This window comes from Solenopsis invicta, chromosome 14, assembly GCF_016802725.1.
Source record: "Solenopsis invicta isolate M01_SB chromosome 14, UNIL_Sinv_3.0, whole genome shotgun sequence".
Lineage (NCBI taxonomy): Eukaryota > Metazoa > Arthropoda > Insecta > Hymenoptera > Formicidae > Solenopsis > Solenopsis invicta.
This window is the reverse complement of record NC_052677.1, coordinates 94081-112385: the sequence shown is the minus strand read 5'-3', so window position 1 is coordinate 112385 and position 18305 is coordinate 94081. Positions and strand designations below refer to the sequence as shown.

General features: G+C 38.4%; 1 protein-coding gene across 1 annotated transcript in view; it reads left to right on the top strand.

The window, feature by feature from the left end:
• LOC113003453 overlaps positions 1 to 17219 on the top strand; it is a 51915-nt gene extending 34696 nt beyond the window's left edge. Inside the window, exon 10 of the mRNA XM_039457551.1 lies at positions 16771 to 17219. Coding sequence (XP_039313485.1) covers positions 16771 to 17156 — 386 coding nt within the window. The 3' untranslated portion in view covers positions 17157 to 17219. The remainder of the gene's footprint in view (positions 1 to 16770) is intronic.
• The last annotated feature ends 1086 nt before the right edge of the window (positions 17220 to 18305 follow it).

Here is an 18305-nt window from a genome sequence, read left to right as displayed (position 1 = left end):
ATAATATGTAATTGTAATTAGTGAATTAAAATGTTATACGAGGTGTGATCAAAAAGTAAGGTGACTTTTCATTTTTATAAAAAAATATTTATTCATCCAAAATTATGTTATCCCCTTCAAAATAATCCCCCTCTGATACAATGCATTTGTGCCAGCGCTTTTTCCAGTAGTCAAAACATTTCTGAAATGCACTTTTGGGTATTGCCTTGAGCTCCTCCAGCGATGCAGCCTTAATCTCCTCAATCGTCGCAAATCTTCGTCCTTTCATAAGCCTTTTCAATTTTGGGAAGAAGAAAAAGTCGCAGGGGGCCAAGTCTGGTGAATACGGTGGCTGAGGCATGATGATAGTATTGTTTTTGGCCAAAAAAGTACTCACTAGTAACGACGTGTGCGCATTATCATGGTGCAGAATCCATGAACTTTCTTTCCACACTTCCGGACGTTTTTTTCTTATTGATTCACGCAAACGCCGCATAACTTCAAGGTAATACTCTTTGTTTACCGTACGACCTTCTGGTAGGAATTCTTGATGCACAACGCCATGGTAATCAAAGAAAACTGTGAGCAAAACCTTCACATTCGAACGAACTTGGCGTGCCTTTTTCGGTCTTGGCTCTCCTGGGCTCTCCTGGGCACTGGGATGATTGGGCTTTGATTTCGACGTCATAACCATATACCCATGTTTCGTCACCAGTTATAACCCTTTTGAGCAGATCAGGATCATCATTGACGTCGTTCAACATGTCTTGGGCGATGTTCATGCGACGCTGCTTCTGATTAAAATTAAGCAGTTTTGGAACGAATTTCGCTGACACACGTGTCATACCCAAAACATCCGTTAAAATTGATTGGCATGAGCCAAACGATATGTTAAGATCATTAGCTATTTCTCTAATCGTGAGTCGACGATTTTTCAACACAATTTCTTTCACTTCCTGAACATTTTCGTCGGTTTTTGACGTGCTGGGGCGTCCAGAGCGAGGTTCATGGTTAACATCTTCTCGGCCCTCTTGGAATAACTTATACCATATATAAACATTTTTTTTGCTCAAAGTTGACTCACCGTACGCCACTGTCAACATTTCAAGAGTTTTTGAACACTTAATACCATTTTTTACACAAAAATTAATACAAACTCTCTGCTCCATTATTTTCAACAGCAAAAAATCGCCGAGCACGCAAACACAAGTCTAACCTATATGCCTCTCACATAAAAACAACACATGCTATATAGTCAAAACTGTAAACATATGATCGTGACGAGTGTACCAACACAAAAAAAAATTTGAAATTAGAGTGTACAGAGCGCGCGAAATTCAAAAAGTCACCTTACTTTTTGATCACATCTCGTATGTGAAACAGTGAATATAGATTAAGCTATAAAAATAATAAAATCTGTAAAAAAAAAATTTTTTTACCGTCCATTAGACGTCCACTGAAAATCCAAACCTCCACGGCAGACGTCCATTAATAATCTATGTAGCCTCTGCTGAGACTCCATAAAGCCTCCATAAACCTCCATAAAGCCTCTACTAATAATCCACGCGACGTCGGTTTGTCATTCACTAAGGCTCTATGAACCCTTTATTAATGATCCACGTAACTTTTAACGGACATTTATTGTTAATGGACGTCCAATGGACGTGCGCAATGCGGAACTGTGGATGCCTAGTGGCCGTCCATTGGATGTCCTTGGGACGTCGACTGGAAGGTTCGAACCTCCACGGCAGACGTCCATTAGACGTCCATTGGAGGTTTTAGTTCTATGTGGGATTATAGTCCTAATTTCTTTCGTATTTTATTTAAAACTTTACCTTCTTTAATTACTTTTAGCTTTCTATTTTTTACTTATTTTACACTCACAATTTTCCCTTTTCCTTTCTTATATTATTTCATGTCTCTCCATTTCTCTTGCACATATTTTAAAATTTTTACTAAAGGAGGTAATGTTCGATTAAAGAAATTTTCATTTCTATAACACAAAACTTCATAATACGATATTATATTCAACCATTATTAAAAAAATTCTCAAACACGCGTTCAATTGCATTTTTAATTTCTTTTGTTCTTTATTTACAAACATTTACCTTTATATAATATAAGTATTCAAAGATTATTTTATTTTACATATATTGAGTGTTGTACAAAAATTACAAATTTATAAAATTTTAATTAACTTAAGCAAGTTAACCCTTAAACACGTAAGTGGGTCTGAGAGATCCCATACGAAGTTTTGAACGCTTGCTATGTGAAGACGGAATGAGAAGTTCGGACCAAGACGTAAAAAAAGTTTGAACTCTCCTCTTTCAATTGATATGGTTGATTAACTTTTTTGGTCAACTAGAATTCGAACGGCACGGTAGCAAAGTTTTCTTAGGGTCAATGCGACCCATATAGTGAAACTTTTTTTGTGAGTATTTTACACAAAAAAAACTGGACGAAATACGTTCGAACAGGTCGATTTGCAGATGTTACTCGCATATACTCTGTCTAAAGTTGGAATACTATAAAATGTTGTAGAAAAAAGAGTTTTTCCGAAATATATCGTGAAACACATCAATTTTCAATTTTAGACACGATTTAATCAAAAATTCCTCATATTTGTCTTGTTATATAAGTACATTTTTTAATAGAAATGACAATAATATATTTTTTTGAAAGTGTGAATCTTTAGCTTTAAAACGCCGTATTGTAAAGTTCTTTAAAAGTTCTTTGTTGCAAAGATATGATTTTTTTTAAAAAGTGGATTTTTAGATGCCCAATAATACCTCATATTCTCCATGTTACATAATTATACTTTTTAAAAGAAATGACTTTGCCAAATTTTATTTTGAAAGTGTGACTTTTTAGCTTTAACGCCGTATTTGAAAATCCTTAAACGTTTGTTAATGCGAAGATATGGTTTTTTGAAGGAAAAGTGGATTTTTGACCAATTTTTCATTTTTGCTTAATGGTTTTGCTTTTATAACTTCACAATAAATTATTTGTCGGCAATGCTGATTATGCAGTCGCACTCCTGAGATTTTGAATTTTTGTTTGGAAAAAAAAATCGTAGAAAGATATTGATTGTAATCAAAGTTATAGCTTCTCAAAGTTGAAAAAGTCTCCCAGACCCAAAAATGTGTTTCCGTATTATACAGGATCGGTGTTTAAGGGTTAAAATAGCATATTAATTTTTTCTAAGATACAGATAAAAATATTTGTCGTCTTTAAAAAAGTTGAATTTCTCTTCAATTGGATTTTATAAATTTGCCATTTTTATTCTTGTAATTTCGGAACTCATTCATCTAAAGGTTTATTAATACATTTGTGTGCTTGCATCTTATTATTTATAAACCTTTTTTAGTAATTTTAGTATTTTAAAATATTAAATATTAATTGTATCAATAATTATTTGTTACGTCTTGCGGAGTAACGATTCTTTCCTTCGCAACCAGCGGATATCCTAATTAACGGGCGAGCGACGGTGATCTCACCCCGATCCCAAGAATTTGGTGACTCTCACGGCAATAACCGGATGTCGGAAATTAAGTAGCTATAAATTCATCAATTGAGGAGATCTGAGGTGACACCGTTGCTCGATACCGGAAACACTCAAGATAGTAAAATCAGGGATCTGGAAGACGCACGTGTGCATCCCTTTGAGTTCTGATGCCCGACACCCGCATAGCAACAAATCAAAGAATTTTTTGACATTTAATGCTTCTGAGAGTTCAATTGTCAAACCTGCCGCTTTCTCGGATAACAATTACCGAGGAATATTAAAAAGTCGTAAAAGTAAATATTGCACGTGGGTGTATTAATGAATAAAGTGGTGCACACGGCCCTCGATGGGACAAAGGGAATCATAGACGAAAATTTGTATAAATAGGCGCGTTTTCCAGCGGAGCGCGCAGTCTAGTCTTGATCATTCCGAGTCGCAGTTCCGTGGCATCTTGTATGCTCGAGTTCTCTGACTCTCGGATCGCGGCCTTTAAACTCGTCCGGAGCGTACGTCTCGGTCGAAAGAAAAAGTGACATTCGAAACGTGCCTGGTTGGGGTCTGCAGACCATTGTCCATCCCACGCGGAATCCCTCCGACCGGACCATCTTCCGCTGAGTACGGCCCAGTTTGGAGGCCTGCGGTTCCGAGAGTATTCCATTCACTATTATCAACACTCACACATTCAGCAAGTAGTAAGTCCAGAATAAATCACCTAGTATACTTCCGCTCTTGTTCTTTTTCTCGAACACCTTTTCTCTCTTTGCGAAGGAATTTTTTTTTATAAACATAATATATTCACTAAATTTATTACTCTCCCCTCCCATACTCTCTCTCTCTCCCTCTCTCTCTAATTTTCCTCTTCTTAGGATTTACTCACAAGAGTCAATCCGGAGGAATCTTTTTATTACTAATTTTCCTCTTTCTTAGGATTTACTCACAAGAGTCAATCCGGAGGAATCTTTTTATTACTAACTTTCCATTCTTCTTGGGATTTACTCACAAGAGTCAATCCGGAGGAATCTTTTTATTACTAATTTTCCATTCTTCTTGGGATTTACTCACAAGAGTCAATCCGGAAGAATCTTTTTATTATTAATTTTCCTCTTTCTTAGGATTTACTCACAAGAGTCAATCCGGAGGAACCTTTTTATTTACTAATTTTCCATTCTTCTTGGGATTTTCTCACGAGAGTCAATCCGGAAGAATCTCTTTATTATTAATTTTCCTCTTTCTTAGGATTTACTCACAAGAGTCAATCCGGAGGAATCTTTTTATTTACTAATTTTCCATTCATCTTGGGATTTTCTCACAAGAGTCAATCCGGAAGAATCTCTTTATTATTAATTTTCCTCTTTCTTAGGATTTACTCACAAGAGTCAATCCGGAGGAATCTTTTTATTACTAATTTTCCATTCTTCTTGGGATTTACTCACAAGAGTCAATCCGGAAGAATCTCTTTATTTCTTCTCTTCAATCGTAAGATTTTCTTTCTTCCTCTTCCTCTCTTTAGATTCAGCCGAACCCTTTTTACCTTCAATCTCCTCTGGTTTCACTCGAACCCTGCTCGGGTTAACCCGAAGGAGTGTTTAAACTCCAACCTTTCGATAAACATAGAGAGAAACGGAGTTTTTTTTTTTTTGTAAATAATGATAATATTTCCCGAATCCACGAATATAAGTCCCGAGCAGCCGTAAAGCGGCACCGGAATCGCCACAATCCCCGAATCCGCCGCCTCAAAGCCATAGAGGAACAAATAAATAACACCGCTGTGTTAAAGGAACTTCCAATGTAAATCGCACACCTACATCCACACATACATACACGTATATATATATACATATGTATTTATATAGTTAAGAAAATTATAAGTAGTAATTATCCGATATAAGAATAAGTCAGTTGTATGGTATACTCTACATTGTAATTGTTTACTTTAAATTTATAGAACCTTCAGTTTAAATCGTTCCTATAGGGATATAATATTTGATTTTAGCCTTCTCTTAGTTTAACATTATAATTATATCACAGGTCCAGTTGTATTCGACATTGTAATTGTTAACTTAAAAATTATAGAGTCTTTAGTTTAAACCGTTGTTTTTTGTTATGAATATAAATCATTTTTCAAAATAAACAAATTGTATTCTCATTTACTACTGATTAAAATAAACCGGGTACAATAATTAATTGGTGCTAATTTCATAACCACTACCACCATCCCTCGCTCTTACAAGATAAGCACTAGGTCCAATCCCGAGGTAAAGCAATTAAGTTTATTGCCTCAAAATAGGACCAAGGCACGCGGAGCATCCCGGATATTTTGCCATTGGGGCCTCCCGCTGCGGGCCCTACTGATCTATATCCCGGGTTGTCGACGCGGTCTCCCGTGCCGCACGTGCACACTCTCGAATTGTTACGTCCCTCCCTTCTCCCTCTATATCTTGTCTACCCTTCTTTAACCCTGGACGTAACATATGAGAATTTTTGGGGGCTCGTCCGGGATGACAAGTGCAATCTTAAAGAGCAGGGATGAATACGAGTCCGGATCGAATAAAGAAGAAGTTGAAAGTACTTACAAAGGTGCTATCGAGAATCAGGGTATTCCTGGACGTTCAAAGAACACGATAATACACACATCAACCCCTGTCCTACCCCCTCGAATCATTCCTAAATCAATTAATTTTACTTATTATGATTCAGAAGCCTCATTAAAAGATAACGACAGGACTCTTGTACCTGGTTCCGGTGATTCCGACGATTTTGGCGATTCCGACGGTTCCGGCGATTCCGGAGACAATACCGTGAAAGAGCGCGACGCCGAACTTACCCTTAAGCATAAACTAAAGCGTAAAAAAATAACACATCCTCTAACTTTAAATACTTTTAAATACGCTGTAGAAGCCGTCCCGTTTTTCCATGGGCAAAACATCCCGCTATCATATTTTATTGAAGGATGCGAAGAAGCAAAATCTATGTTACCCGGCGAGGCCGAATCTCAATTCGCGCGTATTATAAGAACGCGAATTGTAGGCAAAGCTCGTCGGACGATTCAAGACCAAAATTTTGATAGCATTGCTCAATTAACCGCGTTTTTGAAACAAGTTTACGGCCCATCTAAAACTTTATACCAGTTGCAAGGAGAATTAGGTTGCATATATCAAAAAAATGAAGAAGATGTAGTTACTTACGCGAATAGAGTGAAATTATTGGGCAAACAGATATTGGAAGCGTATAAGTCTTGGGGAAATGCTCCCCCCGATCAAAATATTAAAGCGTCATTAGAGAGGGATATGAGCAAATGCTTTATTAGAGGATTAAAACCCGAAATTGAACAAAGAATCGCGAGAAATTTAAGTGTTCACGAGACAGTATCCGACGCGTTACGAATAGAAAGAGAATTGCGTTCTATAATCGACCTACGACAGGGTAAAAACACCCCAGGGCAACTATCAATTATCAATCAATCACGTGAGACCTGTCAAATCTGCTACAAAAAGGACGTTCTGCTTCTAAGTGTAGGAAGTTGACTCAAACTGTTCAGAACCTTGATAAAATTAATTTAGGAACAGAAATTTTAATCTGCCAAATTTGCAAAAAACGCGGACATTCTGCTGACAAATGTCGATTCCGCGATCCTCAGAATCGGCAATCCGTCAAATTAATACAACAAACTAATATTATTTGCCAGCTGTGTTCCAAACCCGGTCATAATGCTAAATCCTGTCGAACTAATAGGACTAGTAGTCAAAATAAGCCCTCGGTAATTTGTTAATGGTGCGATAGACTAGGGCATATGGCTAATAACTGTTGGAAAAAGCAGAATGAACAACGTAACACGGAAAATAAGCCTAGGCCCACCTGTCAAAATTGCAATAATTTTGGGCATACCGCGAGAGATTGTCGATCTAACTCGAGGGCAAATGTGGCGCCTAAAGATACAGTAACGTGCCGTTATTGCAAGGAGCAGGGGCATCTCCTTGAGAATTGCGAACTGCGAATTGCAAGTAATAATCGAAGGAAAGTTAACGGTTCGGGAAATGCGAGCGGGCCCTCGACGTCGGGTGTGCAGCAGGGGTCCGGAAGGATCTCACACCCGCCGGGAGCCCAAGAGACCAAGTGAGTAACCATGCATTTACCGCCCGTCAAGTAATCACAAATCTCGACAAGCATAGTCGTGTACCTACCATTCAGGTAAAACTTTGTGAGTCAATTCCGCAAACTACCTTTTTATTAGACACAGGCAGTGGACCCAATATAATTAAAGAACGCTTTGTACCCGAAGATAAAATTATCAATTATAACAGTATTTTGAAATTAAGCGGAATAAATAAGTATCCTGTTTATACTATCGGAGAAATTATTCTGCCCCTTTTTGGGAAGGAGATAACATTCCACATTGTGTCAAGTAGTTTTCCGATATCACAGTCCGGTATTTTAGGCAACAATTTCTTTAAACAAACCTTTTCGAAAATAGACTATGCTAAAGGCTATTTAAATGTACCAGGCACTAATGTTCCTTTCTTTTCTCCAGAAATTATTACCGCAGCTCCCCGGTCTGAGTCACTGTTTTATGTAAGAATAGGAAACCCTGAAGTAAAAATCGGGTATATCCCTAAACAAAAAATCGCTCACGGGATTTATTCGAGAGAGACCATAGCAGAAAATATCGACGGCAAAGCATACCTTAGCATTATAAGTACCTTGGACGAAGAGGTAGACGTTCAGGTACCTACATTGCATCTTAAACCCTTGAATGATATATTCGACGATTATAAGTTAGAAGATAAGAACAAACCAGAAAAATCTGTCGACTTAAAGGATGAAATTAATAAAGGAGAAACAGAAGAGAAAACTAATGACGGAAGAAGTAATAATACGCATTACGGAGATATAAAATTGATTGATGATAAAAGTGAAATCTCAAAAATAAAAACGAGAGAGCATGGTAAAAATAAAAATAAAGAAATAAAAAATAAAGATAATCAATCTCAAAACGAGACAAAAATTAAAAGGTAAAACGAACATAAGATTCAAAGGGAGAACAAAACATTAAGTGAGAATTCTAATTCTCGAAATTATGGAGAGGGAAGTTTCCAAATCTCTTCCAAAATATTCTTCGATCCAAAAATTCACGAGGAGGGAAGTTACCAAACCTCCCTTGAATTGTCCAAGGATCTCAAATTTATTAGAGGGGAAAATTTCCAAACCCCCCAATGCCCCCCAACCCTGCCGATCGTGAAAAGGGAAGTTACCAAACGAGCGATGCGGTTTCTGTTCCAAGAGAGCCAGAAGAAAAGAGCTCTTTTACTCTCCCTGAAAAAATAGATGTTCTAAAAAGGGAAATGCTTATAGGATGACCTCTCTCGTTCTATCATCAAGAAACCAGCAAAAGAATTAAATAGTTTATGCTGTTCTGAAGAAAGCGAATCATCCTCGGAAAATATGGCCTCATTTCAACAAATAATTGGAAAATCCGAGGATAAACAAGTTTCAACAAGCACAGAGAAGCGAAAGATGCAAAAGGAAATATCTCACGAATGCTTAAAAATCTCCAAAACAAATGAACAAACCAGACTCGCAGAAATTATAGAATTATTGCGATTAGAGCACTTAAATACGCAAGAAAGAAATAGCGTAACGAATCTTATATCTTATAGTCAAGATAGATTTCACATTCCCGGAGAGAATTTAACGGCAACTCATGTGTTGCAACATCAGATACCGACAACAGATGATCGACCCATTAATACTAGGCAGTATCGATTCCCACAAATCCATAAAGAAGAAATAAACAGACAGGTCCAAGAATTATTAGAAAGAGGCATAGTAAAATTATCTCAGTCACCTTACAACACACCCATATGGATAGTACCCAAGAAGGAAGACTCAAAGGGAAATAAGCGTTGGAGAATGGTTTTAGATTTCCGAGCTTTGAATGAAAAAACCATTGGCGACCACGCTTACCCATTACCCAACATTGTTGATATCATTGACCAGTTAGGTGGAGCACAATACTTTTCAGTGTGCGATTTAGCCTCCGGATTTCACCAGATTAAAATGGATCCTGTTGATAGTCACAAAACTGCATTTACGACACCTTTTGGTCACTACGAATTTGAACGAATGCCCTTCGGTTTAAAAAACGCTCCAGCCACCTTTCAACGCCTCATGGATTTAGTATTATCTGGATTACAAGGCAAAGAATTGTTTGTTTATATGGACGACATCGTTATTTACGCTACCTCATTAGAGGAACACGAAAGAAAATACAATCTGTTGACGGACCGACTCCGAAAGGCTAACTTAAAATTGCAACCCGATAAATGCGAATTTTTAAAAACACAGGTAACTTATCTAGGGCATATAATAAGCCGAGATGGGATTAGGCCCGATTCCAAGAAATTAGAAGCCGTCCGACGATTTCCCAGACCCAAGACACCGAAAAATATCAAACAATTTCTAGGATTGGCAGGGTATTATAGGCGATTCATACCAAATTTTTCAAAATTGGCCAAGCCTTTAACAAATCTCTTAAAGAACGATGTCTGCTTCGAATGGACATCGGATCAAGAAAACTCCTTTGAAACATTAAAAGAGAATTTATGCAAAGAACCGGTGCTTCAATATCCCGACTTCTCCAAACCATTTATTTTAACTACCGACGCATCCGGTATAGCAGTAGGAGGTATCTTATCACAAGGTGAAGTGAATAAAGACCAACCGATAGCATACGCGTCGAGAACCCTAACAGATAACGAAATTAAATATGACACTTACGAAAAGGAAGCTTTAGCTATTGTATATTGTGTAAAACATTTCCGACCTTATTTATACGGACGAAAATTTACATTAGTAACCGATCATAAACCTCTGCTTTGGTTTAAAAATGCTCAAGATGCAAATATGAGGATACTTCGCTGGAGATTAAAATTATCGGAATACGAATACGACGTTGTATATAAAGCAGGAAAAACCAATGTAAACGCAGATGCCTTGTCTCGAAACCCCGTAAATATGGAAGAAGTCGACTGCAATGTTATCACTCGGAGGAAAATTTTTAACCCCGATGATCCAGAAGATGCAAAAATCATTTCCAAAATATTAGAAGAGTCCGAAGATGAAGAAGGAGAAGAAGATGACGATTTCAAACTTTACCTTTCGGACAATGAGGGAATTGAAGATCTAATACCCGACGAGAATTTACCTGAAGAAAACTCCGATCTGACACCTTCCATGTGCAAGGAACAAAATGAATCGCAGCAATTACAAACCACAGAGGAGGTATTAATACATGAACCACCTCGCTCTACTGGAATGCAAACTCGAAGCCAGACCAAAAATAAAGGTATCCAACAAAAAATATCACTTCAAGATTCGCATGAACATATAGATGAAATAGAGCAAATAGAAGAAAGAAACGATCCACCGGACAAAGGTAACAACGACGGGAATGACGAAGAGGAGAGCCAAGAAGAAGGAAGAGAGGAGGAAGCAAGGAGAAAGAAACATAAATCAAAACCCATTATTATTGAACATCGAATAATTAAGGCTAACACAATCGATTCTCGCGAATTATTATTTTTACGAAAAGATAATATTGCATATTTTGTCAACATTGATGGAAGTCCACTAGATTCGGGCTCGCAAAAATTATTTGAGCGAAATGAAATGCCAAATTTAGGAGCTCTAACCCTGGGTGAAGCTAAGGCAGTAAAATATAAGAAACATTATCATATAGCTTTGCCTATTAGCGAGAGACAGCGTGAAGGACCAACTATGACTTTAATTCAAATCACAACAGTCATCAGAGACCTACGCAATATTATTGAAAATTTAAAACTGGAAACAGTAAGCATCGCAAAATCAGACTTTGTGAACAACGTCCCATGGAGTAGCATTAAGCCTTTACTACAATCAACCTTTATAAACTCAACTTCAAAATTAATAATATGTAATGGGTTAATTAAATATCCCCCCAAGGATCTTCGGCCAATTATAATCGGAGAGATACATTGCTCACCCACAGGCGGACACCGTGGAGTTACGAAAACGTATAGTAGAATAAAACACCATTATTATTGGGAAAATTTGAAGTCCGATATCCAACAATACATACAACAATGCTTACAATGTCAATTAAAAAAGTTGGTGCGAGTCAAAACTAAACAACCCATGATAATTACTGACACGCCTGGTTCCTCTTTTGATAAAGTAGCTATAGATATTGTAGGACCTTTGCCAAGAACTAAAAGAGGAAGTGAATATATTTTAACATTGCAAGATCAATTAACTAAATTTTGCATGGGAATACCCCTTCCAGATCAAACATCTGAGACAATCGCAGAAGCCTTTGTTGATAGATTTATTTGTGTGTTGGGAGCGCCTAAGGCGATACTAACAGATCAAGGACGAAATTTTATTAGCGAACTAATGAAAAAGATCGCAAAGCTGTTCAGAATTCGTAAGTTTCGGACAACTGCCTTTCATCCGCAATCCAACGGATCTCTAGAAAGATCATATCACGCGTTAGGTGAATATTTGAAACAGTATCCCAATAATCAAAGAGAATGGGATCGATGGATCGGATTGGCAATGTTCAATTATAATACTGGTGTCCATGAAGCCACCAAGCATACACCATACGAGTTAGTTTTTGGTAAAATAGCAAGAATTCCCTCAGGCGAATTATTCGGGCCTGAGGATAAACTAACAAGCTATGACGATTACTTAATAAACTTAGCCACTCAGCTCCATGCTATCCAAACTAATGCCCGAGAAAATGTAGTTGAGACAAAAATTAAATCCAAAAAACATTATGATAAAAAAATCAATCCGCAAACATTTAGGCCTGGGGATCAAGTGTTCTTATTAAAAGGGCCTAAACCCGGTAAATTTGGGGATCATTACACTGGGCCACACGAAGTCTTAGAAATACTGAACAAAAATAATGTAAAAATCAAAATAAAGAAAAATAGCCGAATTGTGCATCCAAACCGATTGAGAATTTCCTATATAAAACCTGCCTCTAACAATTTAAATAAATAGTAACAACAATAATCCAAATTTCAGATGGATTCCCGGCTTATTGCTATAATGTTGATAATAGCATGGACGCGCAAAACGAATGGAATAATAGGCTACGATTGTGGATCACCAATGGCTAATATAACTACAATGTCTCTACTCAATACCGAAGAATGCGATATATCCCCTCAACGCGTGAACCAAACCAAAACCTACATACAACTCATACAGATTAATGAATTTAAAACCGTAAGAGTCAGGCAATGCAAGGTCGAGATTGATAGAATAGTGAAAACATGCGGAATGTTTTCCCATACCAGCGATGTACTTAATGGCAAATATTCGTACATAGAGGAAACATCTCGTGAATCCTGTATGCGAATGCAATGGATCGGAGTCTATCGACACGGAAACACTGTTATATCCGAATTAAAAGCTAATCAATCAATCTCCCGGCCGTTGATTTTAGCAGGACACATAGATGAAGGAGGGTGCCACGGAGGTAGTTATTCCGATACTTTCGGGAGTTGGCCTAACGTGATCGTGCTCGCCACTGTTAAAATCACACTTCAAGATTACGAAGCAACAGTCCAACTAAACTCTAATCGCTTAATGCTCCGCTCAGGAGTGACTTGCGACTTCAAGGCTACTCATTGTATAGATTTAGAAGGAGGAAACACATTCTGGGACCCGCTTCCTGCGGATCAATGTGCACTCTCCAATTACGCATCCCTCTATGACGGATTCGCAGACGTGTTAATAGATGATACCGGGAAGGAATCCCAGATAGTCTACACTGTAAAATCTCACGAAACAATTTTCGCATTAACAATGAGGGGAAAGTATACACATTGTGGGTATACACTCATAAGAACCGAACTTCCGAAACTATTGATTTACGAAACAACCTTCGGAAATTCGATATTTGGTAAACAATACCGCCCACAAAACCTCGATATTTTTACCTATATAAACTCTAAATTTTTGTACGTAGAAAAACATGTGCGCACCCAAGTAAACCAGTTATATCGAGATGTTCTCCAGCAACAATGTATTCTCGAACAGAAAGTATTAAAAAATGCATTGGCTCTCGCCACTCACGCCCCAGACGCTTTCGCCTATCACATAATGCAAGGGCCAGGATATATGGCCCTGCTAGCTGGAGAAGTGATACACATAGTGAAATGCGTACCCGTTGAAGTAAAGATCGCTCGTACTGAGAAATGTTACGATCAACTGCCGGTATTACGAAATAATGAAAGTCTGTTTTTAACTCCGCAAACTCACATTTTGTTACGCCAAGGAACAGAAGTTACGTGCAACTCACTTGCACCTGCCATGTACCTTCTCGAAGATTCATGGTACAAGTTTACACCTAGACCAGTCGAATCACTTCCTCCAATAATTATGAAACCCATGACCAAATTGACATGGAAGTATATTAGTCCCGGCTTACTCGCCACGAGCGGAATATATACAGATAATGACCTCAAAACACTTCGAGATTACATAATGTTTCCTGCTGAACGACCCGCGTTACTCAATACGGTGGCTCGAGGAATGATGGGCCAATCAAGCTCTATAAATGGGGGATCTATTTCTAACCTCTTGGACGAAGCCTCCATACAAAAAATAGCCGCGACAGCATGGGAAAATTTTTGGAATCGATTCTTAATTTTTGGAAATGTCAGCCCCGGCATAATTGGAATCTATATGTCGGCAAGAGTCGTTAAACTAATAATAGATACCTTTGTACACGGGTACGCCTTACATACCGTGTACGGATGGTCAGTATATTTAGTGGGAGCAATATGGGATTCTATCACCCAACTCCTGCTATTTAGGAAAGGAAAAATGCAAATTCAAAAAATCATCGCCCTCAGCTCCTGCTGAGTCCGAACTACAACAAGTAAGACTTTCTGAACTACAAGACGATCCTACGCAAGAAAAACATACCTATCCCTTGCTTCCCCCGCGGGAAGCCACTACCTACACCCTTGAATTAAAAAACTAAACCAATCCTTTACTTCCCAGTTCCCATTCTATTGTTATAGATGACTATGGATATTGGCCACACGAACATAAGACTTCTGACAAGGAGCCCATTGAGAGTGAAAATAATAAAAGCAGACGCGCCCACTCTAATCTGGGTACATCTGCAAAACTCTGCTGACGACTTCGAAGAGCTACTAGAGGAACTCCAACGCAGAATGGCACGGCGAAGCCGATTTTTGCACTACCCACCCGAAGATATTAAACCGGACGAAATTGTTGCTGTCCATGATAGGCACAAATGGCAGCGCGGAATTATCCTTGACACCCACGAAGATGGGACAGCCACTATTCTTCTCAGGGATTGTGCTCGCGTCGTCGAACGGCTCTTCTGCGACATTTATCAGCTTGAGGACAGATTTCGCGACTTTGAATGGCGGGCAATTCCTTGCGCAATAGCTCACGTAGGGCCCTGTCCAATAAAAAGGATATGGCCCCGACGAGCCAGAGAGCTCTTAAAGTTCCTAATTGAACAAAGAGAAGGTTGGATCAGCATCATGGGCGATGTGGAAGAAGAAGCAGCGCTTGTAAAACTAGAAACAAGAAACGACTGCGGGAGCGAAATGCTCGACGTCAAAGACATTCTTTTGAAATTAGGGAATGCTCGGGACACCGAGAATATTTTGGAAAAAGTATACCCCTCGATCAAATAGATGTAGTAATAATAAAGTTGGTTAGATAGAAAACCAATAATCTAATAATAATCAAGCAACTATCTTATAAAATACTCACCAATATTTACTCACATAATAAAAATATATACACGTATATACATATCTCGCAATTAATATGTGCATTCTTAAGGCTAAAAAGTTTGCAACCATTCTCTTATAGATATGCAAATCGAACGCACTAACCCCAGACTGCTGATTGAGAACCCACAAGCGGTCGAAGTGGTAAAGGTAGACTCACTCGATTCTGGATACACCTGAAGGACATGCGGAAGGATTTAAAAAAAATGCAAAGAGACTTAAATAAAATGACGAGTCGAAAGGCACAGTTGTTACAACCTATAATTGATTACGCAGTAAGCGAAGAACCAGTAGTTACACGAGAAGGACAAAAATGGAAAAGAGGAATCATTACAGATGGAATCGAAGAAAATGGTAAAGTAACTGTAGCCCTGTTAGATTGGGGACGCATCGTCCGAAGACGACCCACAGAAATCTACACGCTAGAAAATAGATTCAAAACACTACCATGGCAAGGAGTACCTTGCGGACTGGCTTACCTAAAATCAACCTCTGAAGGACCATGGTCACCAAGAGCAAAAAAGGCAATCAAAGCAATAATCGAAAAGCAAGAAGGATGGATCAACATATTGGGAACTCTAAGGGATGAAGTAGCCCTTGTTGAACTACGATTAAGGGGTGAAAACAAAGGTGAAATCAAAATAAAGGAAATAATGATATTGCTAGGACATGGTGAACATTGCGACGATATTCGATCCGTCCCAGCGGTCGAAGTACCAATGAGTCGCGAGGATCCATGGATCACCACGTGGAGCCAGACCATAAGCCACGATTCACGAAATAATCAATACCTGAGAGAGGAACTTCGATGCATCACCCTATTAGAAGGACGACCAATCTATATGAGCCTCGACAACTTACAACTGTTCTGCAGCGACTGTTACCAGAAAATGGCGGCTGATCAAAAATCAAAATATACACCGCTGTTCCCGCACAACTTGGTCCATAGGAGATCAGTAGAGCACAGAGACAAATGCACAATTTGCAAAGGAAGGATGATAAACATCAGACCGACAAGCAGCTGTAAAGAATGCACTACGGGATATCAACGTGCCTTCAAAAAACGCTTAAACCAAGGATGGGGAATAGCCATCGCAATCACACCTGAGGACAACAATGACCATAGAGGGAACTCCAGCAACCGTCGAGAAAGCGAGACATCTACACATTTTTAATACCGCGTTAACATCATAAGCAACTACATATTTCCTTATGCCATCAGGAACGGTAGCGAAAACATTAATAATTAATTAATGTCCATCAACTATGTCAAAGATAGTACAACAGAACTAAATACTCGGGGAGGGGGAAGAACCTCCCAATTAAGGAAATTCATCGAATACCTTATCCCCGAATAATAGTAATAATAATAATAATAATAATAAAAATATATATATATATGTATATATATATGTAGTAGTAGTTAAATATATAACTCAATCGATGAATTTTCAATTACAGCATGTAACATGCGGAAGTCCTTCAGCCTCCACTGGGCCGAGTTGTTCTGGGAAGACTATCTATATCTGAGCGATCTCCGGTGTGTTACCAGCTTAGGAAATTTGAGAGTGTTTCAACAACTTGATGATTATTCAAAAATTTGCAGCAAATGGTACGTAGTTCTGACACCCGTCGTGAAACTCAGATATACTCGTCTATTTAGGCACCATCTAATCCATGTAAACGCCGTGCATCAAAACCGTTGCGCTATATGTCACGAAATAATGGTAATGGTTGGAATGGCCAAATCTTGTCAAGATTGTCTAGAACGATTCGACCACGCCGACAGAACACTCCTAAATGCCGGCCACGGCATACCTGTAGCCATTTCCCCAAGGGAAACTTAAGATTACGCAAGCGTAGTGTTACGTATAATACTAAGGGAAAATAAGATTGCAAAAAAAAAAAAATCTCAAAAAATTACTGAACTGACCGTCACCTGTATTTGAGCATGAGGTAAAACGAGGAAAAATCTTCCTTTGTTCCTTTTATCTGTATACATCTATTCACTACTTGATCGATTGCAGCATACGTATACGCAAATGATGTCTGCAATTCGCAACTTCTGCTGGGGAAAAAAAGGACGAGAAGAAGAAGAAAAATTTTCATCACGTTGCCTGAGCACTGTCATACTCATGGGAAAACTCCGGTGCGTTACTACATTGAGAGGACACCCGATATATCAACAATTCATCAGTTATAAAAAAATATGTGAAAGTTGCTACCTGGCGATGACATTCGACCAACAAAGAAAATACGCGGCTGTCTCAGCACACCTCCTGGCTCACATGGATTTTCTCTACAACCAGGACAAATGCACCCGCTGCCTGCAGGTAATGCTGAGATACAGGGATATTGAAGAATGCCAGGAGTGCCTCAATACATTCGAATACGCAGACATCGTGGGCCTGAAAATGGGATGGTGGTACCCTTCAATTGGTTAACAGAGGTATCATAGACCCGGTTAGACCGGATGAATACGACTATCCCCTGCTGTTAATAACGATCAAGTAGTGTTCCACATATCAGTACAAGAAAGAAAGAGAGAAATAGGTAAACCTTGTGCCAAAGATAACTATAAACGTATATTTTACCAAAGATAACATAACACCTAGCACCGCAAGCGTAACCTCGGTAGGTTAGGTAATTAATAGGGGACAAATAAGCAATTAGAAGCATAGAAGAAAAAAATAATAATAAAAATTTACCTTTTCTTCCATGTCTTTACAATTAGGAATAAAGAGAAGAGTATATGCATAATTATAAGCATACATATTCATAAAACAATAATATATATGTATCGTTTTAATCAAAATAACGTAAGGACCTTAATTCTGTATAAGCATCTTAAACACTAAGCTAACTAACAATAAACAATTAAGCAGCTAGCGATAGACCAATAAGTATTCGATAGACCAATAAGTATTCGATAGACCAATAGGTATATCACACGAAGAAAAGAAAAGAGATTCAAATTTGCCTTCTCTTTCCGTCAT